This window comes from Hypomesus transpacificus, chromosome 9 (assembly GCF_021917145.1).
Source record: "Hypomesus transpacificus isolate Combined female chromosome 9, fHypTra1, whole genome shotgun sequence".
Classification (NCBI taxonomy): domain Eukaryota; kingdom Metazoa; phylum Chordata; class Actinopteri; order Osmeriformes; family Osmeridae; genus Hypomesus; species Hypomesus transpacificus.
The window spans coordinates 3,155,840-3,178,348 of NC_061068.1; the positions used below are offsets into that span (position 1 = coordinate 3,155,840).

Below are 22,509 nucleotides of genomic sequence, written 5' to 3' on the forward strand. Positions count from 1 at the left end.
GTTTTACCGCACACATGTAAACATACTAACGTTTTAAATAAAGTTTTTATGTTGTTAAATTACATCGCATAATCTTATCTGGGCGGCGACCAATGAGAAAATGCACACGTTATATGTCAACGGTTGTGTCTTCCTATACTGTAATGCGAGCCTAAAGCCAAGAGTCAGTTTCTGAAGTTTTCCTTCCTTCTCTGTCGGTGTGTGGCGGGGTAGGTGTGAGAGAACGAAATTCAGGCCCAGCAGACATTTTCAAATTAGACACAGGACTTGAGGAGTTCAAGACAATCTCAAATCAAGTCTGAATACTGGTCCAAAGGCCTGTGTGTTCTTCGAACGCTCTTCTGCCGGCAGTTTTCTCATCAATATTTTACAGAAGGATCATCTTTCTGCCTCTCTGGTTGTGTCCGTTTCTGCGTCAGTAAGGGAACACCAGGCCAGTTAGGGTGTAGCGTTCACCTGCTCTCCTGGCCCGCAGCCAGGCAGGGAGGAGGGAGGGGCGATAGGAAGACAGGGTGAGAGACAGGCAGAAAGACAGGAGGGGGTGATGAGCAGGCAGGTGTGAAGGGCAGCACACAGGTGGGAGGATAACAGGTGATCACATTCTGCTAAATCCTAGTTATCCGTTTGCTCTGATAATGTTGTTTTAATACATTGTTCTAAAGGTACAGATGTTTGGTTCATACCATCAAATATTTCAAATACTGTTAAGGTTTTGCCAGTTCACTTAGATTTACCAAGATAAGTTAAAACTGTATCGAACTGTATCAAAAATTCCGGAAAAATATTAAAAACATAGCCATTCTGTCATCCTTGGGCTCTTCAAAAATAACTTCTGATTACAGCAGACATCTCAAGGTGATATGGGCGTTCACAAACTGCACATTCAGGTGCATCGAAGCACCTCATTCACAGGGAACAACAGCCAAACAAGTAAATAAAATACATAAGGTGACATAAGGTGTCAAACTAAGCCTATAGGTGTGTAGGTGTACAGGAAGTGGTTGGAGCTGCTCAGAGGACGCCTATCAAACAGCCTGAGGATGGTTAGGATCTAAACTCCACCTGTTGCTTCTTTCTTCCTCACTTATTTTCCTCACTAAACAATCTGCTTCCTCCCACCAAGTCCTCCAAAGTATTTTGAGAAGGAGGAACAAGTCAAGCTAGGAACACAGATTCAGCAGGAAAACAAATAAATGGAGCGACACTCCAGAACAGTCATCTGTGTGCTCTCAAAGAGTAAAAAAACACCAAAACCTTTTTTTCTTGTTGGTTAAACCGCCGTGGTTCATAGTCACGCACGGCTAACAATCCTGGTTGTGTTTCCCAGAATAGTTTGTTTCATTACTCAAGAGTTTTTGAAGGTGTTTGGGTGGCTGTGTCTGTTGTCTCTGTGTGTGTTCAGGAGGAGACGGCTGTGTCTGGTGTCTCTGTGTGTGTTCAGGGGGAGGGGGGCTGTGTCTGGTGTCTCTGTGTGTGTTCAGGAGGACACAGGCTGTGTCTGCTGTCTCTGTGTGTGTTCAGGAGGAGACAGAGTGCTAGCACATGCTGCTGTGCAGGTGAAACTCAGGAGAACATGACCACTGCCTCGCTGAAATAAAAGAAGGTAGAAAAGCTGATAACTAAAGAAACCTCCATATCATCCCACAGAAGAACCGTACAAGCATTCAGAATATAAAAAACGAAACAAAACAAAAATAATATAATCAATATATACAACGCACATTGCATAGCTCATTCTTGCTATGCAGGCACTACAGATTATACCACATCAATATCATAGTGAGAACGCGAATGGCATTTCAGCTACACAAAGAATCGAAATATAGAACACAACTACACAAATAAAATGGAGAAGAGGGAATGGGTCTTCCCTCTTCAGCTGGGGTCACATGGGGTCACAGACACACAAGGCTGTGGTCCCTAGTCACCACGGGAACTGATCCATCCCATCCTGTGTTGTGATGAGGTGATGAGTGAAGATGGAGGCTGCTTGGCCTTGCAGCGGGGTAGCATTGCTTTCAAGTCTAGCAATGTGCAGTCGGATTGGTCGGTTCAGTCTGTCAGCCCACCAACGGGGCAGTGTCCTCCGTGGCAATGGGCTAGATCGCCTCCACGTAATTGGCCGGGTACAGACCCAGCTGCCCGCTGTCCAGACGACCTTTACACCAGCCCTGCTCATCCTCCCCCTCCAGCATGATCAGTTCCTCGCCTGGGAGAGAGGAACACCACAGACACATCAGGGTGACTAGCAGGTATATGGTGAACCACAGACACATCAGGGTGACTAGCAGGTATATGGTGAACCACAGACACATCAGGGTGACTAGCAGGTATATGGTGAACCACAGACACAACAGGATGACAAGGCAAGGCAAGTTTATTTGTATAGCACATTTTAACAACAAGGCGATTCAAAGTGCTTCACATAAAACCATTAAAAGCATCAAAACATAATGCAAAAGAAAACAACATTTAAAAACAATTATTACCATTCAATAAGACATTAAAAACAGTAAAAAATCAAGAAATAAAATTAAAGTTGCAGTGCAGTTTAAGAAATAAAATGCAGGAGTGAGATGCAGAAATTGATATTCTTGAATCTGGCAACAGCAAACAGTAAAGTCTTCAATCTGGATTTAAAGGAGCTGAGGGTCTCAGCAGACCTGCAGCTTTCAGGAAACTTGTTCCAGATATGTGGAGCAGAAAAACTGAACGCTGCTTCTCCATGTTTAGTTCTGACTTGGAACACAAAGTACACCAGTCCCAGATGACTTGAGGGATCAGGAAGGTTCATAAGGTAGCAGCAGATCACAAATGTATTTAGGTCATTAAGTCAATTATTAGTTTGACAGGAAACCAATGCAGACCTCAGTACTGGAGTGATCCACTTTCTGGGTCTTAGTGAGGACTCGAGCTGCAGCGTTCTGAATCAGCTGCAGTTTTCTGATTGACTTTTTACAGAGACCTGTGAACACACCGTTACAGTAGTCGAGTCTACTGAAGATAAACGCATGGACAAGTTTCTCCAAATCCTGTTGAGAAATAAGTCCTTTAACCCTTGATGCATTCTTCAGGTGATAGTAGGCTGGTTTTGTAATTGTCTTCATATGGCTGTTCAGGTTGAGGTCTGAATCCATAACTACACCAAGATTTCTGGCTTGGTTTGTGGTTTTTAACATCAGTTATTGAAGCTGAGCGCTGACTTTCAATCATTCGTCCTTGGGACCAAAAACAATTACTTCTGTTTCATCTTTATTTAATTGAAGAAGATTCAGGCACATCCAGTTGTTGGTTTCTGCATTTACCTAGCCCTTGTATGGGATTATAGTCCCCAGGTGATAAAGTTATGTCGTTTTGTGTGTCGTCTGAATAAATATGATAACACACTTTGTTGGTTTTTCATAATCTAAGCCAGTGGAAGCATGTAGATGTTGAACAGAAGAGGCCCCAGTATTGAACCTTGGGGAACACCACATGTCATCCTGTCAGCTCTGATCTGGAATTAGCTACAGACACTAAGTATTGTCGGTCCTTCAAGTAAAATTCAAACCAGTTGAGTGCTGCACCAGAGTCCTACCCAGACATTTAGTCTGTCTAGTAGTATGTCATGATCGACCGTGTCGAATAGCACTAAGATCCAGTAGTACTCAAACTGAAGTTCTGCCACTGTCTGTGTTTAAGTGGATGTCGTTGAAGACCCTAACAAGAGCAGTTTCAGTACTGTGGTGCTGACGAAAACCGGACTGGAAGACATCAAAATTGTTATCTTCGGCCAAGAAGCACGTATATAGTAAACCACAGACACATCAGGGTGACTAGCAGGTATATGGTGAACCACAGACACATCAGGGTGACTAGCAGGTATATGGTGAACCACAGACACATCAGGATGACCAATAGGTACATGGTTAACTAATATTTTATCGATCTATCAAAATATCTCTGGTAATCACTTTTGGGATATAGTCTTAGGCAAAAACCTTAATCAAGAAAGTAAGAAAGAATTAAATTAAAACAGCCCACTATAAGCATTTGTTTCTACTGAAACCCTAATGCAGAAGATACAAAGCTCTTTATGTTTCTGGGTCAGGGGTCAGGGGTCAGGGGTCAGGGCTCCTCACCTGCTTTAAAGGTGAGTTCGTCCTGCTCCTGCCCATCGTAGTCGTACAGGGCTCGGACCCGGACCCCCGTCCCCGAGACGTCCTCAAAGGGGTTGGAGCCACCATTGGTGTCACTGCCCGAGGAGGAGGGGGCGGGCTGGGGGGCGGTGTGGTCCTCATCAGACCACTCCTGGGTGTAGGCCTGGGTCTTCTCATAGCTGCTCACACTGGGGGAGGGGGTAGAGGGGGTTGAGGGGGGGAGGGGGCGAGGGAGTTGAGGGGGCGAGGGAGTTGAGGGGGCGAGGGGGTTGAGGGGGCGAGGGGGTTGAGGGGGGGAGGGGGTAGAGGGGGGGGAGAGGGGCACATATTGTCAAAGTCAAGCTCATACTGAGGTACTTCCGATCCACAGTCACCCCACCTCCCTCAGTCAGGAAGTGGTCAGAGAGCTGCGTACCTGCCCCGGTCGCTGGCGGGGGCGTGGTCTACGGCGGCTGTCACGTGGGTCAGCATGACGCCATCGCTGGGCTTCTTCACCTTCTCCCTCTTACTGATCATGTGGGACAGCTCTGGGTTATACTCCTGCAGGATATAGAGGGACTGTTATACACACTGCTATACACACTGTTATACACACTGCTATACACACTGTTACACTGTTATACACACTGCTATACACAGTGTTATACACAGAGTTATACACACTGTTATACACACTTATATATACTGTTATAAACACTGTGGTACCTCAAACTGGGGCCAGTTCATGTGCATGCCAGGTCCATGAGTGTTGCTGAACCACTTCAGGTCCTCCTGAGCGCTGGCAGACACAATGGTGTGCTCCAGATCCCGGTACACAGAGGCATAGCTGCACACACACACACAGACAGACAGACAGAGAGACAGGCAGGGAGACAGACAGGCAGAGAAACAGACAGGCAGTTAAAGCAGAAGTGGATGTGTGTGTGTGTCACACCTCTGGTTCTCGGTGAGGTTGAGGTGTGTGTGTGTGTGCTGTGTGAGTGTGTGTGTCACACCTCTGGTTCTTGTGAGGTTGAGGTGTGTGTGTGTGCTGTGTGTGTGTGTGTGTGCTGTGTGAGTGTGTGTGTGTACCTCTGGTTCTCAGTGAGGTTGAGGTGGCGTTTGACGTCCAGTAACACCTCCCTCAGGAAGCTCAGTCTCTTCTCTTCAAACTGCTGACACGTGTCGAACACCTGCTCCATGTTCTCCATGTACTGAGGGGTGCATTTCCCCAGCTCCTCCACCACCTTCTCATACTTCTCCTTGGCCTGGCCACGGAAGCACAACCACAGGGTCGAGAGGTCAAAGGTCATTCATCCATTTAATGTCCATTCAACAAACTTTTCATTTTTTTGACACAGAACTTTCTTATTTCTTATACAGGAGGAGTAGGAGGATTAAGGCTTGATGAGGAGCAGGAGGAGGGTGAGGAGGAGTTGTCCTGGGTACCCTCACCTTCTGGGAGTCCTGTTTGCACTTGTCCACCTTCTCATGCAGCTTCTTCTGCTGCTCTGCAGCGACAGCGGGCTCTGCCTTGCTGTTGGCCTCGCGGGTCAAAGCCAGCTTCTCTTCCTTACACGTCAGGTGGTACAACTTCCTGGCAGCATCCAGCTGGGGGGGGAAGGGGGGGGGGGGGAAGAGACATGAGGGGAGAGAAGAGACACAATCAAATACTGATAAATGAGGCTCCTCCTGGAAGCTGATGTTTAGGAGGCATGCTGTGTGTGCCTGGAGCTGACTGCAATGTTAACTCCAGACTGGTTCAACATGCTGTATATTAGTCTCTGACTCTCGTTAAATCTATCTCTCTTGCTTTATCTCTCCATCTCTCTCTCATTCTCTCTCTCTGCCTCTCCATCCATTTATTTCTCTATATACTGTATCTCTCTCTGCCCATCTCTCTCTCCATCCTCCTTCTCCTTCTCCTTCTCACCTCCTTCAGCTTCTTGGCCCAGGGTTTCTGGGCCTTCTTGAAGCCCTCCTCAGCCTCCTTGGTCTCCTTGAAGCTCCCCATCATCTGCTTGTGGTACGAGTCCTTCTGCCAGTTCCTGACCTTCTCAAAGTCCTCATTGACCAGGTTGTTCTTCATCTCCTGGTGCAGCTCGCTCACCTTCTCCGCTTCCGTCATCACAGCCGCCCAGGCACGCTCCACCGTCCCGTACTGGGGGCCTGGGAAGGCGGGGAAGGACAGAGGGAGAGGGAGGGAGGGAGAGGGAGAGGGAGGGAGGGCGGGGAAGGACGGAGGGAGAGGGAGGGAGAGGGAGAGGGAGGGCGGGGAAGGAGGGAGGGAGGGAGGGAGGGAGGGAGGGAGGGAGGGAGGGAGGGAGGGAGGGAGGGAGGGAGGGGAGGATGGGGATGGAGGGAAGGAGATAAGGAGAGAGGGGGGGCGTTAGAGAGTGAGAAAGAGGAAAAACCAGAGGGAGATAAGGAGAGAGAGAGGTGGAGGTAGAGAGTGAGAGAGAGGAAGAGTAACAGAAAATGACAGAGGTAGGGAATTGAAGCAAAATATAAAATGAGATCAAAGAAAAATCTGCCAAAGAGAGAGAGAAACTTTGACATCCAGTTTTTGTTGCTGTGTCCACAGTGTCCTGTCCTCACCTTTATCCACCAGCTGCCTCCATCTCTTGGACCAGTCGGTCAGCTGCTGGGCGTAGGCCTTCTCGATCTTGGCCCGCTCCTGAATGCAGTTCATCAGGTCATTACAGAGGCGGTGGCCGTCATCGATGCGTTTCACCGTACGCTTGTACTGGCCCACCTGGCAGGGAGATGGAGGGAGGAAGGGATACCAGAGGGAGAGGAGAGGGAGAGAGGAAGAGAACGTTAATACAGAGGTACAACATTTGAAAGAGAGAGAGGGCCAGGCCGCCATTCTCACCTCCCAGAAGCTGTCGGTGGTTTCCTCCAGACTGGAGCTCTCGTCGTAGGTTCCAGACATGCTGTATGTCTGTCTGTCTGTCTGTCCCTCTACCTGTCTGTCTGTAAGGTGACCTGTCTGTCTGTGCCAGGGAGACGATCCTCATGCACTGAGGAGACAAAAACAAGGAGGGGGACACACCCAGATGGGGCAGCATTAGAAACGTAAAGGTTGGTGTTGATGTCAGATTAAGATTGAGGGTTAGGTAGAGGGAGAGAAGCAAGAGGGGGAGAATGTTACGAGACAAACACTTCTGAAGAGGAAGCAGAGACCCAACATCCTGCTACTGTCCCAGAGAGACACAACCTCCTCTAGAGAGACCAACATCCTGCTACTGTCCCAGAGAGACACAACCTCCTCTAGAGAGACCAACATCCTGCTACTGTCCCAGAGAGACACAACCTCCTCTAGAGAGACCAACATCCTGCTACTGTCCCAGAGAGACACAACCTCCTCTAGAGAGACCAACATCCTGCTACTGTCCCAGAGAGACACAACCTCCTCTAGAGAGACCAACATCCTGCTACTGTCCCAGAGAGACACAACCTCCTCTAGAGAGACCAACATCCTACTACTGTCCCAGAGAGACACAACCTCCTCTAGAGAGACCAACATCCTGCTAACTGTCCTGATCTGGTTCAGAGCTGTTACGCAAGGCTCTGTAGAGAGCAGCAACTCAGAGACACTCTCTGATTGGACCTCACTCTGATGGGAAGACAAAGTTGACAAAGTAATTAGGCCTTCAATCTTGTTCAGTAGGCCTTCCTCTTACACACATGCACACACACAGACACTCATGCACGCACACACACATGCACACACGCACGCACGCACACACACACGCACACCAAAAGAGAGACTCCAGTCAGTTTTCTTGATCTGTCTGCAGAGCAAGGTTTCTTGGCTGACCGCGGAGACGTGCTGGTGTGCAGCTTGGATAACTGCTCATCGATTTCCTGGCCTCGACCGCGCAGCTGGATGCTAATAGCAGAGTAATCAGTCCTGTTCATCACTGCCTGCTCCTGTCTCCACATCATCATGACACACAGCTCAGGGTGCCAGTGCGCCCAGATCAAGAGAGCCCGAGCAGTTACCATTTCCCATTTCTATTTCTCAGCAGTGGGTTGCTTTGGTCTTGCTCTCTCTGTGACAGGGAGCAGTGGGGGCGTGATGGAGAGAGCCAGACAGAGCGAGTGTGAACAAGCATTCTGATGCTGCTTCTGCAGACGAGTCCACAGTACAGCTCTCTCTATCGCTCTGTCTTTCCCTCTCTCTCTCTCTTTGTCTTTCTTTCTCTCACATGCTAGGCTAGTTAGCATGTGTGTAGGTGTGATAAGCTAGTTAGCATGTGTGTAGGTGTGATAAGCTAGTTAGCATGTGTGAAGGTGTGCTAAGCTAGTTAGCATGTGTGTAGGTGTGATAAGGCAGTTAGCATGTGTATAGGTGTGCTAAGCTAGTTAGCATGTGTGTAGGCTAACACACCATTAAAGCCTCATTATTTCCCTGCTTTATTAACAAACTGCCCTAGAAACATCTTAGTCTGGTGGGAAAGATGTTCTCACGGAATGGACCCAATATCAGAGATCGACATGAGACTTGAGAGAAAGCAAGAGAGAGGGAGGGGGGAGAAAGAGGAAGTAAGAGAGGGGGGATGAAAGAGGGAGAGAAAGGGGGATGAAAGAGGGAGAGAGAGAATTCGAGAGAGGTGCTGGGAGTGGTGGTAGGGGGGAGGGGCGCAAACTGCTACATGAGTATTTGGGTCAAGCCTAACCCAATGACAGAAGCTCTACATCTGACAATAGAGGTTAGAGGGAGGGGAAAGAGACCACATCCAATCTCCCCACAGCCTGGCAGCGATGCAGGGGGTGGGGCTGGGGCTAGGAGTGGGGCTGGGTCTGGGCTAGGGGTGGGGCTGGGTCTGGGCTAGGAGTGGGGCTGGGTCTGGGCTAGGGGTGGGGCTGGGTCTGGGCTAGGAGTGGGGCTGGGTCTGGGCTAGGAGTGGGGCTGGGTCTGGGCTAGGAGTGGGGCTGGGTCTGGGCTAGGGGTGGGGCTGGGTCTGGGCTAGGAGTGGGGCTGGGTCTGGGCTAGGAGTGGGGCTGGGTCTGGGCTAGGGGTGGGGCTGGGTCTGGGCTAGGAGTGGGGCTGGGTCTGGGCTAGGAGTGGGGCTGGGTCTGGGCTAGGAGTGGGGCTGGGTCTGGGCTAGGGGTGGGGCTGGGTCTGGGCTAGGGGTGGGGCTGGGTCTGGGCTAGGAGTGGGGCTGGGTCTGGGCTAGGAGTGGGGCTGGGTCTGGGCTAGGAGTGGGGCTGGGGCTAGGAGTGGGGCTGGGTCTGGGCTAGGAGTGGGGCTGGGTCTGGGCTAGGAGTGGGGCTGGGTCTGGGCTAGGGGTGGGGCTGGGTCTGGGCTAGGGGTGGGGCTGGGCTAGGAGTGGGGCTGGGTCTGGGCTAGGGGTGGGGCTGGGTCTGGGCTAGGAGTGGGGCTGGGTCTGGGCTAGGGGTGGGGCTGGGCTAGGGGTGGGGCTGGGTCTGGGCTAGGAGTGGGGCTGGGTCTGGGCTAGGGGTGGGGCTGGGTCTGGGCTAGGGGTGGGGCTGGGTCTGGGCTAGGAGTGGGGCTGGGTCTGGGCTAGGGGTGGGGCTGGGTCTGGGCTAGGAGTGGGGCTGGGTCTGGGCGGCTTGGATGACAAGTGTGTAGGGCTCGCAGTGCTAGGCAAGAGTCCAAGATGCCTGCTTAGTGGACAGGGTGAGAGGAAGTGAGGGAGCTGTTGTTGTGAGTGCTGTGTCTTTCCTCCTACTACATGGAGAGGGAGGCACATTCACGAAACAATGCTTCCGTGATAATCCCAAAAATATACCAAGTTGTGTTAACGCAAACAACTCAGCAACAACATAGAAAAAGGAAAGAAAAAAACCGTAAACAATAGTTAGTAGTCCCCATAAAGACTCACAGCAGGAACCATACACACACCAGGATCATCAACACAACTCTCTGAGCTACTACGCAGTCAACAAGACCAGCGCAACATCACAGCCAGGGTCCTTCAGCAGCAGCCAGCCAGCCTCCCAGCCTCTCCACACACCCCCACCACCCACACACCCCCAGCCTCTCCACACACCCCCAAACACCCCTGGGTACCCCTAGCCTACACAGAGCCTGTCCTCACTCACACAGCGAATGAATGAGCTCCCAGACAAAGGGTGGGGTGTTCCCCATGAAAGAAAGAGCAAGAGAGGGAGAGGAAGAGAGAAACAGATAGAGAGAGAGAGAGAGAGAGCGAGACCTCTTCCGCCATAATAACAAAAGAAGATCTTACCCCCTGTCTTGTTACCACGATGCTACCGCATAGCACAGCACTGGCTACAGCTACGGACATGTGGGATTCTCCTCCCCCTCCCCTCCCTCGCTCCCCCTTCCCTCCCTCCCTCGCTCCCCCTCCTCCCTTCTTCATCTCATTTATTGTTGTGTGTGTGTGCGTGTGTGCCCCCATGTATAAATCAGTGTGAATGTGTGTGTGTGAACGTGTGTGTTTCTGAATAGCTGGAAGATAATCCTGGAGTGCTTTGCTTGAATGGCTCAGAATGTAGAAGACAGAGAGGGGGGCTGGGGGGTCTTTACCGACCATCACTGGGGCGAGGTACTGTGTGGTGATTGGTGGATCCAGAGTGATTGAAAGATGACTGGGAGACACAGGGAATTGTGTGAGGGCCAATGAAATGAGATGGCTGCTCTCTGACCTGTCCAGGAAAGGGTTAAAGACTGAGGGAGAGAGAGGGCCGACAGCAAGAAACAGAGAGGGGGGGGGGGTTAAGAGAGAGGGGGAGGGGAAGAGGGGGGGCAGAGAGCGACTGAGAGGAAAGGAGGGATGGATAAAGATGAGAGGGGTTGTTAACAGCCACTCGGGCTATATAATGATATACATATATACTGAGGCTGTACATCAGCACTTCAGGAAGGCAGAGAGGAGGATGAACTGCAGACAGAAGAGAAGGGGGGAGGAGAGGAGATAAGGAGGGAAAAGGAGAGGAGAGAGAAAGAGACATGGTTGGAAGAAAGAGGGTATTGCTTCATGCTCCAGTGTGTAGAGTTTGTAAAAGAGCATGCTTCAGCTACACTTGGTTTATTGGCCTTCAGGGTCAGAGTCCAGTCAGCCATCCCTGCCTGGTTACGGAGTGTTAGCCACTGGTTAGGTAGTAATACACAGGCTGCTAGGACCAACCTGGTCTGCTTTGAATATTCAAGAGTTCCACTGCTGTGATAAGACAACCATAAATGAGTGATTATAGCTTGCAGAACACTCCAGACCTTGAAGTACAATGACGTTATATGTAAGAACCAAAAATACAGCCATGACTCGGGGAGGGGGGTGAGAAAAGACTACTTTGCCTGGCAGTTTCAACGTACTGAGAAGTGTTTTCAAAACTCAAACACAGCGAGCCTTCCTGGCAGACTGTCCATCAGGCTGTGAACGCTCCGATCCTTCACTTGGTCACCAGAGAACATTTGATTTCTCCATCCACTTCCATCCATCCTCTTCTACCAAGTACTTATGGGTTGTGGGATCTCCATGGCGATGGGGGGGGGGGTAACTGAATGATGGTCTGCTCTGGCCCTGATCTGTACTGTGGCCCTCTGGGAGACCAGAGTCAGCACCAGTGAGAGTAGGTACTTGATACTGTGCGAACGATTGATGGACAGACAGATGGACAGATACAGGCTGCAAACCGAGCTAACTTTGCATTTTCAAACCTTATCTAAGAAATGTGAAGGAGACTGTCAACTAACCAATCCAACTGGAAAAAAACTAATGGCAGAATTTTCATTATAACCGTCTAATAGAATGAGAAATAAAGCTAGAGACAAACACGACAAAGAGTACCCCCCCTGGTAAGGTAAGGTTGATGGTGGTCAGGTAAGGTAAGGTTGATTGTTATGCATCTGGTTGTTGAGGTTACCTCCTCAGCTAAGGTGAACTATGAGAGGAGATCAGGAAGGTATTTGAACTCGGGCTTACTTGTCACTGACGAGGTGAGACAATGTGATCGCAACTAAATGTACCTGAACACACACACACCCCCCAGGCCCAGCCCCCTGCTATGGTACCTGTGCTGGACAGGGGAGGGGATGTTGGCACCGTGGCTCAGATGCAGCACCAGGATCTCCCAGAGGACAGGACCAATGCTGCTGCCCTCATCACATCCACTCTATATATAGAGCCCAGAGTCATCAATTATTCACAGGCTGAGTGTAAACAGATAGGAGACAAACCCCAGTCACCTGGAGGCTCCTACATCACTGGGGGGCGAGGAGGAGGGGGAGGAGGAGGAGGGGGAGGAGGGGGAGGAGGGGGAGGAGGAGGGGGGGGAGGAGGAGGGGGAGCAGGAGGAGGGGGAGGAGGAGGGGGAGCAGGAGGAGGGGGAGCAGGAGGAGGAGGAGGGGGAGGAGGAGGAGGGGGAGGGGGAGGAGGAGGGGGAGCAGGAGGAGGGGGAGGAGGAGCAGGAGGGGGAGGAGGGGGAGGAGGAGGAGGGGGAGCAGGAGGAGGAGGAGGGAGAGGAGGAGGAGGGGGAGGGGGAGGAGGAGGGGGAGCAGGAGGAGGGGGAGGAGGAGCAGGAGGGGGAGGAGGAGGAGGGGGAGCAGGAGGAGGGGGAGGAGGAGGGGGAGGAGGAGGGGGAGCAGGAGGAGGGGGAGCAGGAGGAGGGGGAGCAGGAGGGGGAGGAGGAGGGGGAGGAGGAGGAAGGCTGTGAGGAGGGGGAGGGAGCAGGGGAGGAGGAGCAGGGGAGGAGGTACATCTTCTGTATGTGGCTATTCTGGATTATTGGATTATTTACTACACTAAAGGTAACCAGGTATATTGTGAACTACAGCATACTGAAGTAACTAGGCAACAGGGTAGCTAGTGAACAACAACACACTAAGGTAATGGGGAACCTAATGAATGACAACACACCATGTGCAACACACAGACACTGAATCCTCCCCTGCATACCTCAGCACTCAATAAACCTGGAACAACGTCCACCAACCGGCTATCTTATCTTAACTCCTCACAGTGACTGTTCTCTATACTTTAATACACAGAACCTTGACATCAAGCACAGTTAGCCTTTGAATGTGCACAGAGAACCCATTACACCACACCCTGGTAAAACATCAACAGCGATATGACGCTGCGTTGAAACAATGACAGGATAGGCCTGTCCATCCCTGAGGAGCAATGTAGCTGATGACCTCACTGTCAGGATGCTGCTGGGGCCAGGGGCGAGGCTGGGGCCAGGGGTGAGGCTGGGGCTAGGAGTGAGGCTGGGGCCAGGGGTGAGGCTGGGGCCAGGGGTGAGGCTGGGGCCAGGGGTGAGGCTGGGGCTGGGAGTGAGGCTGGGGCCAGGGGTGAGGCTGGGGCTAGGAGTGAGGCCGGAGAGAGGGCTGGGGCTAGGAGTGAGGCTGGAGAGAGGGCTGGGGCTAGGGGTGAGGCTGGGGCTAGGAGTGAGGCTGGAGAGAGGGCAGAGGCTAGGGGTGAGGCTGGAGAGAGGGCTGGGTCTAGGGGTGAGGCCGGAGAGAGGGCTGGGACTAGGGGTGAGGCTGGAGAGAGGGCTGGGGCTAGGGCTGGGGCTAGGGGTGAGGCCGGAGAGAGGGCTGGGGCTAGGGGTGAGGCTGGAGAGAGGGCTGGGGCTAGGGGTGAGGCTGGGAATAGGGTTAGGGTGTCATGTCACATGTCAGTCAGTCAGTCTATAGGTGAGCATGAGGTGAACAGAAAGAGAGAGAGACAGAGAGAGGACATGGACATTAAGAAAAGTAGCCATAGTTGGATAGCTGAAAGACAACTGTAGATGAACATATTTCTATAATGCAGCAGTTACTTTAGCTATCTGTTTAAAACATATACATTAACACTATTCAGTCAGACACATGTATACACAGACAGGGTAGTCATTATACACTACTCAGTAAAGAGCACTTCAGCAAAGAGCTTTTCAGGTCCTTTTATGAATATCCATATCAGTCAAGAGAATCAGGCCATGAATTTGAATGTACCCGTACATCTTGTAAATAACACTGTTCCTAAATAACACATTAACCCTAACCCTAAATAACACTGTTCCTAAACAGAAAAACACATTTGAATGTGAGCATTTTCTTTTGTGTCCTTACCGTTTAAACTAAGATCTTGAATGTAAACAATTCGTTTAGAATCCAACAAACAAGCAATGTCTCCTAACTAAAGTCCTGCAACACGGAATGACAGAATCCCATCCTCAGGGATGTCCTAGTCTGAAGACAGGCTAGCAGTAGGCTTCAGGTGCATATTTACCTGTTCAGTGGAAGGTGTGTGTGGGTACAGGCTGAGGCTGGTGGCAGGTGTGTGTGGTCCGTGTGGGTGTCCCGTTGTATGGTGAGAGACAGCACTACAACATGCCCGGACACTAGGAACGGGCACACCTTGCTTACTGCACCACCCATGTCGTCAAACACACGCACACACACACACACACACAACACACAGGAACCCGCACACACACACACACATGCCTTTAGCTGTAAGACTGGACTTTGACACGTCCTCTAGAAGACTCACCAGACCATCAATAATTAGCCAGCAGGAGAGTGGAGGGCTCAGCCTGTCTTGGGACAGCTGACAAAACAACGAGCGTTACCACGGAGACGTGAACGAGGGAGGAAGTGACGGAGGAGAGAGAGGAGAGGGATGAAGAGCGGTGTGTGTCACACTGAAGGCGTCACAGCAGTTTCTTGCAATGTCATTACATGACAATGTTAGCATGTCTGAGGCCTGGGTCTGGTCTGAGGTCAGGGTCTGGTCTGAAGTCTGGTCTGAGGTCTGGTCTGAGGCCTGGTCTGGTCTGAGGCCTGGTCTGAGGCCTGGTCTGGTCTGAGGCCTGGTCTGGTCTAAGGCCTGGTCTGAGGCCTGGTCTGAGGTCTGGTCTGAGGCCTGGTATGGTCTGAGGCCTGGTCTGGTCTGAGGCCTGGTCTGAGGCCTGGTCTGAGGTCTGGTCTGGTCTGGTCTGAGGCCTGGTCTGGTCTGAGGCCTGGTCTGAGGCCTGGTCTGAGGTCTGGTCTGAGGCCTGGTCTGGTCTGAGGTCTGGTCTGAGGTCTGGTCTGAGGCTTGGTCTGAGGTCTGGTCTGAGGCCTGGTCTGAGGCCTGGTCTGAGGTCTGGTCTGAGGTCTGGTCTGGTCTGAGGTCTGGTCTGAGGCCTGGTCGGGTCTGAGGCCTGGTCTGAGGTCTGGTCTGAGGCCTGGTCTGAGGTCTGGTCTGAGGCCTGGTCTGAGGCCTGGTCTGAGGTCTGGTCTGGTCTGAGGTCTGGTCTGGTCTGAGGCCTGGTCTGAGGTCTGGTCTGAGGCCTGGTCTGAGGTCTGGTCTAAGGCCACCCTGGGCGGGGCTGATTCCTCAGCCTCCAGGGTAACAGATCAGTAATCTTGAGCTGGTGTGAGGGTGGCTGCTTCCCTCCGCGTCTCCCTCCGCGTCTCCCCCCGCGTCTCCCCCCGCGTCTCCCCCCGCGTCTCCCCCCGCGTCTTCCTCCGCGTCTCCCCCCGCGTCTCCCCCCGCGTCTCCCCCCGCGTCTCCCTCCGCGTCTCCCCCCGCGTCTCCCCCCGCGTCTCCCTCCGCGTCTCCCCCCGCGTCTCCCCCCGCGTCTCCCTCCGCGTCTCCCTCCGCTTCTCCCCCCGCGTCTCCCCCCAGGATGTGTTTAAGAACCCGTCATGGCCCGCCCAGGGGGGGGCGTTCCTCACCACGTTCTGATCAAAGAGGGAGGAGGAACGACGCCGCCTCACAGCAGAGGATTCTGGGAGACCGCCAGGCAGACGGAGTCAGACTGTGATGCCAACTAGGCGCTGTATGACTCACTCTCTCACACACACACGCATAAATCCACGCACACACACACAGGCAACAGACACTGCATCGGCTCACAGCTACGAGCAACCACTCACAGATGCCAATGGAGGTTCTATGAATGAAGTATCTGTCTGTTTACACTCAGAGGACAGTCTGTGAGGCACACACAGGTAAACAACAGTGCTGACAAGGCAATCTGCAGTCAGCTGTTCCCCGACCAAGACCTTTCCAGGATTGCTTTTAAAATGAAAACCTGCAGTGTTGGAACAGGATAGATTTGAATTATTTCATATTTTAGAACTCCTGAGCTTGATGGGAACGCTAAACACCTCTCTTTACGGTCTTCTTTCTGAGAGAGAAACTGGCCTGACAATGAGAGAGGAACAGCAGGAGAGATATGGCCAGCTGGTGCTTCCATAGTTGTACGTGAAAGAACAGGGTTTCAGCTGGTTTAGGACTCCAGCACATCAAAGACAAATCAAACAAGTTAGAGAAGGTCTTGTCCTCTTTGCCAGACAAGAGCGAAATCCAGTTTTAGAGGTTCCTTCTCTAATTAGTTTTTAACCTCTACAGGGACCAGACTGATCTCTGATATGCTGATGTCTGTCTGTCTGCGTGCGTGTCTCCTTGTCTTGGGAGAAGATAGCAGCAGCAGAGATAACTAGGAAAGTGTGCAATGTAAGGATCTAATATGAGACTGACATCTGACTGACTGAGTATCTAGTAAAGGGTTATGATGAGTTGATACTCAATATGGATTACAAATATCCACCAGGCGATTGGCTACTTCCAGACATCTATCTACAAGAGGATTGGCTGTTGGTAGTCAGCTATCTGCCAGAGGATTGGTTACTTCCAGGCAACTATCTATGAGGGGATTGGCTACTTCTAGACAGTGTCCCTGATCATCTTCTGAGGTAGATGACATGAGCAATAAAGTAGATGTATTAGTAGGAAAAGGATAGCCTGGTCCTTTAAGGACAGCAGCCAGCCAGTCACAACCCTGTGGTCCTCACAGGAGATCCTATCACAATATCCAATTACTTAACAGCTCACCCCGCCCCCCCCCGAAGAAACAATCAGCACAGGGCTCGATCCAGGAAGCATTAAGAGGATCAATCCCACTTCCATCCAGTACTGTAAATACAGGCACAGGCATCAAAAGATTACCACATCACAGCCCCAATGACAAAAGACTGATACCCTGGGAATGAAAATAAATATGAAAGGAAGTGTGATGGCTGAGCGGTTAGGGAATCAGGCTAATATGATGTCCTTGGGCAAGGCAATTCACCCTACTTGCCTCGGAGGGAATGTCCCTGTACTTACTGTAAGTCGCTCTGGATAAGAGCGTCTGCTAAATGACTAAATGTAAATGTAAATACGTGTTTGAGGCGTAACACTTTTCAGGTCTGACAGATAGAACTGTTTTCATGTCAGAAAGAACAGTTTAGGGTTTTGAAGAATCATTTGAACGAAGCTCAAAAGGATTCTGGAACCAGGAGGGGTTATTTATGTTTCAAATGAATCAATATCACCCTTTTCCCTTGAGAATTATAATAGATAATTATACTGTCATGTGTTTTCATTAATTCATTATGCTGAATATACTTACATTGATCAGAATTCTAGAGAGTATTACACACAATCATACAAAGGATTACTGAGTAAAGGGTTCCAATTTACTCAATAACATTTCCTTTTGTCATCTAGCGTCTGAAAGGGAATGGTGAGAATCCTTGTGTGCACTGAAGCAGACTTTTACGAACACATGAGAACAGCAAGCAGACAATGCCCTGCTCTCCTGGGAATACGCTGACAGATTGATATTTTTGGGGGGGCAGAAAACAACTTCTGATCAGGGCTACTTAATTACATTACATCTCGTCTGTTGTGTTTGAGTAGAGGAGGTCCACAAATCAGATGAGGTCTTCCTATTCATCACATGAAGTCATCAAATTAGACCCTAACCCAGACAAGGAAACTCAGATGTGTACACTTAGTCACACACACACACACAGAACTGCAGACACACACACACGTGCATCACACACACTCTCTAGATACACTAAAGGACCTGTGTCAGTTATCTGGTCTGCCATGCCAGTAAAACATCCCTCTCATTCAGCAGAAAATAAACACCAGCTAGCAGCCACTACAAAACCTCCCGGAAGTCATTACTCACGAGAGATAACGTGGGCTAACATTCAACAGAAGGAAAAAAAATGTGTTGCATCCATTTGGGAACTATCCCAGGCTTTGATAACAGAAAATATCAATGAGGAGATTTTTGAATTGATCTCCAAAACAACAGATGGTTGTCACCCGCCGTAGATGCAGACCTGAACACAGTAGAGATGAGAGAGAACAGGATTGTCTGAGTCCTGATGCTGCCATAACTCCATGGGCTGCACGGCCAGCTGAGTCGTGGGGTGGCGGTTAGGCCCAGGGCCCTTATTAAAGCATGTCTGTGTTTACTGCAATGCAGAGCTTCTAGTGAACAGCCTGGACACTGTCAGTAGCTCTGTTGTTCCCTCATCTCTCTATCACACCAGCAGCGTCAAGGCAAACTCCTACATCACAGAGGGATTGTCTCAAAGACCAGATGTACTCTGGTCTAACTCTAACCCAAACAGCACAAAAAATAAAACAAGCATACATTTTGATACAAACAGGAACAAATAAACACCATGACATAATGAATGTGCTTCTCTTTTACTCAGCCGAGCTGTGATCTCATGGCCGTTGGAAAGTTTCAGATGGTGTTAAGCTAATGCTGAGTGGTGGCGGTACGTGGGGTCACGGTACGTGGAGTGGTAGCGGTACGTGGGGTCACGTCTAGGACAGGGGGCCTGCTGCGAGAGAGATGTTTATTTAGGAGTTTGGGGTTCATGGTTCAGCACCCTGGACAGTTCTCTGATAAACTCACATCAGCAGGTGTCCACGAGTCCGAATTTAGTTGGGGGTGAGTAACAGCTACACTCGAGCAATAAATCAATACGGTTTATGGAAGCTGATGTGCTGTCCAGAACCAGATATGCACTAGATGTAAGGAGTTCCCATTGACTTACATGTGACTCCGAATCGTTTTTATGAAACGTGAAACGTATTTGACACTAAGACCAACTCAACTACCACGACTAGCCTATTGCACAATACAGGTAGATGCGTTGACGACCGCTGTTGGCAAATGCCGTAGGTTTACAAGAATGCGGTTGTGCAGGAAAACTAAAATATATATTTTAGGCCCATAGACTGTTACAAAGTTAGTAAAAGCCCGAGTCTGCTAAAAGATTTTGATGTAACTGAAGGAGTTTTGGGGCAATGTTTCAGGTGTGCCTAAGATAACGTTGCACATCTCTAATTTAGTCACAGACACCTGATCGCAGATAACTGGATGACTAGAATAAAATAGTTGCTTGTATGAGAGCAACCAACGGTTACTGAACGTGCTCGATTCAAGTCCAATATGACCTTAACACTATTATAAACGCACCCCCTGAGACGAACTTGAAGTTGTATGACTAAATAAAACTGCTATGGGAACAATAGAATGTGTGAATGTAATCCGTATGGAATCCCCTTCATGTAAGACTCTTAACCAATAACCCTTTACAATGTGTTGCAGTTATAAGCCACGCATGCAAGTAACTCACCCTCGAACAAATGCCTTCCGACTATGATGAAGAGTTTCGGGGTTATTTTTTTCTGTAGTCTTCCCGGATAACACAACCCAGCTAGAGCCCTTTGCCTAGTCAACAGACCTGACGCTTGTGGTGACTGGTGATGATCACATAAAAGGGGGCGATTGGGCGCCAGAAGGGGGGATGGTCCAAAAGACTACTGTCGCTCTTGTAAAACAAGCCGGTTGAATCCGAGAACAATAGTTATTCTGCACAAAACAAAATGATCCCAAGAGAACTACTCACGCAAAATGTGCATGTGTATTTTGAAAGTTATAAGAGAAAATGTTAGCAATTTTATTTTAATCCGATTGTGAATTTCGTTTGTTACACGTTTCCCCCTATCCCCCAGACCAGGAGATGGCGGTAAAGCGACTGAGTCCAACGTTCTGCCTTAAATCTTCTTCAGCAACCGAAGGTCTGTCCTTCCGGCTCCGGTCACTTACCAAGTGGAAAGGTAAGGAAAAAACCCGGCGTATCAATCTATATAAATCTTCGACATCGTATTAGTTTTTAAACGTTTACGTTACTTTTTTGTATAATGGTACTGTTAGTCATCAATTCGTTGACATATTAATGTAGAAAGAGACGCCAATTTATCCAGATCCGCAATGATGGACCCAGGCTCAAGCACTGATGTCCTCGAATGACTGCCGAGCTAGCTCGGTTGGTCTTAGCTATTAGCGGCAACTCACGACAAAGCGTCTAATACAAAATGAGTGCCGAGCTCGCTAATGCAAAATCTTAACGAATTATATTATCAATGGATATAAACATTTCAATTAAATTGTTACAAAGTGGATTACATTTGGTCAGTGGGTTACTAATATCTACAGTAAGCAATATGCTAACTAAGCATATAGCTTATGTTCAATACAGCAAAGCTAGCTGTAGTTATCAAACGTCGCTCGTATAAGACTTGACTGCTTCAGACCTGCTTATAGCAACATGAGTTGTTAACGGTCGGTGTTCACTCCCGCTTAAATATACTTTCTCTTCAGATGCTGATGCCCAAGAAAAACCGTATTGCCATCTATGAGCTCCTCTTCAAAGAGGGTGTCATGGTGGCAAAGAAAGATGTTCATCTGCCCAAACACCCCGAGCTTGCCGACAAGAACGTGCCCAACCTGCATGTGATGAAAGCGATGCAGGTGAGAGGAGGGAAACGGTAGCGACTAAGCATCTGTCGGAACTAAGTATATTTCATATCCAGGATGCTGTTTAGGCAGATGTTGGGACGACTAAGCTCTGTCAGTGGATGACCACAGTTAGCGTTTGTAAAGGATGTTGAGTTTGAACAGCGTCTATTGAGTTGCCCTTGATGGGGATTCGTCTGTTTGCGTTGCATTGACTACATGATGATTACTGTAGTAATGGTGGTTTAGGGCCTTGTCAGTTGATGTCACCATGTGTTCATGTTTTGCGATTGAATTCAGATCTGCTCATGCTGTGTTTCTGTTATTTGTTTTATGTGGGTGAAAAAATGCATGTGTTCTGTGCATGTTTGCCTCTACAGTCTTTGAAGTCGTGTGGGTATGTCAAAGAGCAATTTGCCTGGCGCCATTTTTACTGGTACCTCACCAATGAAGGGATCCAGTACCTGAGAGACTTCCTCCATCTTCCTCCTGAGATCGTCCCTGCCACCCTCCGTCGCCAGACTAGGCCAGAGACTGCCAGACCCAGACCCAAGGGTAGGTCTCCCACCTGGGGCCCTGGGCTCAGCCCGAGGGGAGAGGACGAGTAGCACTCTTATTTAGTCTGTCGTGCATGTAAACCACTGAGTTACTGGAGACGGGTCATTTGTTGTCTCAAGAATTGGTATTCGCTGTTTGGATTGGTTAGGCGTTGGATGGAACCTAGGTGTGTGACTTCCTGTGTGTGTCGTGTGTCTGGATGCTGTGAGCAGATGGGTTGTTCCTGCTCCTCTTCCTGTGTGTAACTTCCTGTCTGGATGAGCTGATGGGTTGTTCCTGCTCCTCTTCCTGTGTGTCCAGGTATGGAGGGAGAGAGACCAGCTCGTCTGAACCGTGGTGAGGCAGACAGAGACACCTACAGGAGGACCGCTGCCCCCCGTACGTACCTCTGACACAAGCAGACTGCTTCTCACGCCACTGGGGTTTATGTAGCCATCTGATTAGTCCTGGTTTCAACTGTGCTGTGACTATGACATTGTGGTTTTTAATTTTGTTTTTAACTTCAGTTGTACCTGTACATCTGGATGTAACAGACCTAGATTGAAGTGTACAGTGTGAAGTCTCTTATTTGAAGTGTAATTAAGATGGTTTCTCTTTTCAGCTGGTGCCGATAAGAAGGCCGAGGCAGGTGCAGGAGCTGCGACAGAGTTCCAGTTCGTAAGTATCCCCAGGTGTCTCAGTATCTCCAGGTGTCTCAGTATCTCCAGGTGTCTCAGGACAGGCAGGGTGTCTCAGTATCTCCAGGTGTCTCAGGACAGGCAGGGTGTCTCAGTATCTCCAGGTGTCTCAGGACAGGCAGGGTGTCTCAGTATCTCCAGGTGTCTCAGGACAGGCAGGGTGTCTCAGTATCTCCAGGTGTCTCAGGACAGGCAGGGTGTGTCTCAGGACAGGCAGGGTGTCTCTTAGGACCACTGGAGATGTTACATACATTGCCAGGGTTTAATCTACATGGTAGTGGACAGGCTTGTTTTCAAATCTTCCAAGACTCATTTCACAGGTCTTAATTGTTCAAAATCATCCTATTTCCAGTATCGTGAGCGTTGACATCCTGTTTCTCTCCACAGAGGGGCGGGTTCGGGCGTGGCCGGGGACAGCAGCCTCCACAGTAAAACTCTGGATCAATTTCTGTACAATAAAGACAAAACACAACTTCTTGTCATCTTTGATCGTACCCTTCTGCCATCTGCACATGCCTCTCTGATGCTGGAGCATGCTCCTGTAATGACCCGGAACATAGAGGAATCGGTAGCAGTGGAACTACATA

The 22,509-nt window shown here is 49.9% G+C and overlaps 2 protein-coding genes across 2 annotated transcripts; one reads left to right on the forward strand and one right to left on the reverse strand.

Moving 5' to 3' along the window:
* Positions 1-1,467: 1,467 nt before the first annotated feature.
* On the reverse strand, positions 1,468-19,632 carry pacsin1b (protein kinase C and casein kinase substrate in neurons 1b). Its single transcript, XM_047025010.1, has 10 exons — positions 19,525-19,632; positions 6,994-7,141; positions 6,717-6,873; positions 6,052-6,287; positions 5,574-5,729; positions 5,211-5,386; positions 4,845-4,965; positions 4,555-4,679; positions 4,122-4,327; positions 1,468-2,209 (listed from the first exon to the last, which is right to left on the reverse strand). The coding sequence occupies exons 2-10, from the start codon at positions 7,051-7,053 to the stop codon at positions 2,100-2,102; spliced, it is 1,347 nt and encodes a 448-aa protein (XP_046880966.1). The 5' UTR covers positions 7,054-7,141; positions 19,525-19,632; the 3' UTR covers positions 1,468-2,099.
* Positions 19,633-19,911: 279 nt separating this feature from the next.
* rps10 (ribosomal protein S10) lies at positions 19,912-22,394 on the forward strand. The gene is made up of 6 exons (XM_047025018.1): positions 19,912-20,008; positions 20,553-20,702; positions 21,068-21,242; positions 21,546-21,623; positions 21,847-21,902; positions 22,310-22,394. The coding sequence occupies exons 2-6, from the start codon at positions 20,553-20,555 to the stop codon at positions 22,352-22,354; spliced, it is 504 nt and encodes a 167-aa protein (XP_046880974.1). The 5' UTR covers positions 19,912-20,008; the 3' UTR covers positions 22,355-22,394.
* The last annotated feature ends 115 nt before the right edge of the window (positions 22,395-22,509 follow it).

Excerpts from the sequence above, each read along its gene's own strand:
- rps10 (XM_047025018.1), top strand. The coding sequence starts at position 20,553 with ATGCTGATGCCCAAGAAAAACCGTATTGCCATCTATGAGCTCCTCTTC. Across the intron at positions 21,243-21,545 it reads TGCCAGACCCAGACCCAAGG|GTATGGAGGGAGAGAGACCA; the intron begins GTAGGTCTCCCA and ends CTGTGTGTCCAG. Across the intron at positions 21,624-21,846 it reads CAGGAGGACCGCTGCCCCCC|CTGGTGCCGATAAGAAGGCC; the intron begins GTACGTACCTCT and ends TTCTCTTTTCAG.
- pacsin1b (XM_047025010.1), bottom strand. The coding sequence starts at position 7,053 with ATGTCTGGAACCTACGACGAGAGCTCCAGTCTGGAGGAAACCACCGAC. Across the intron at positions 5,730-6,051 it reads GGGCCAAGAAGCTGAAGGAG|CTGGATGCTGCCAGGAAGTT; the intron begins GTGAGAAGGAGA and ends TTCCCCCCCCAG. Across the intron at positions 5,387-5,573 it reads GCAAACAGGACTCCCAGAAG|GCCAAGGAGAAGTATGAGAA; the intron begins GTGAGGGTACCC and ends TTCCGTGGCCAG.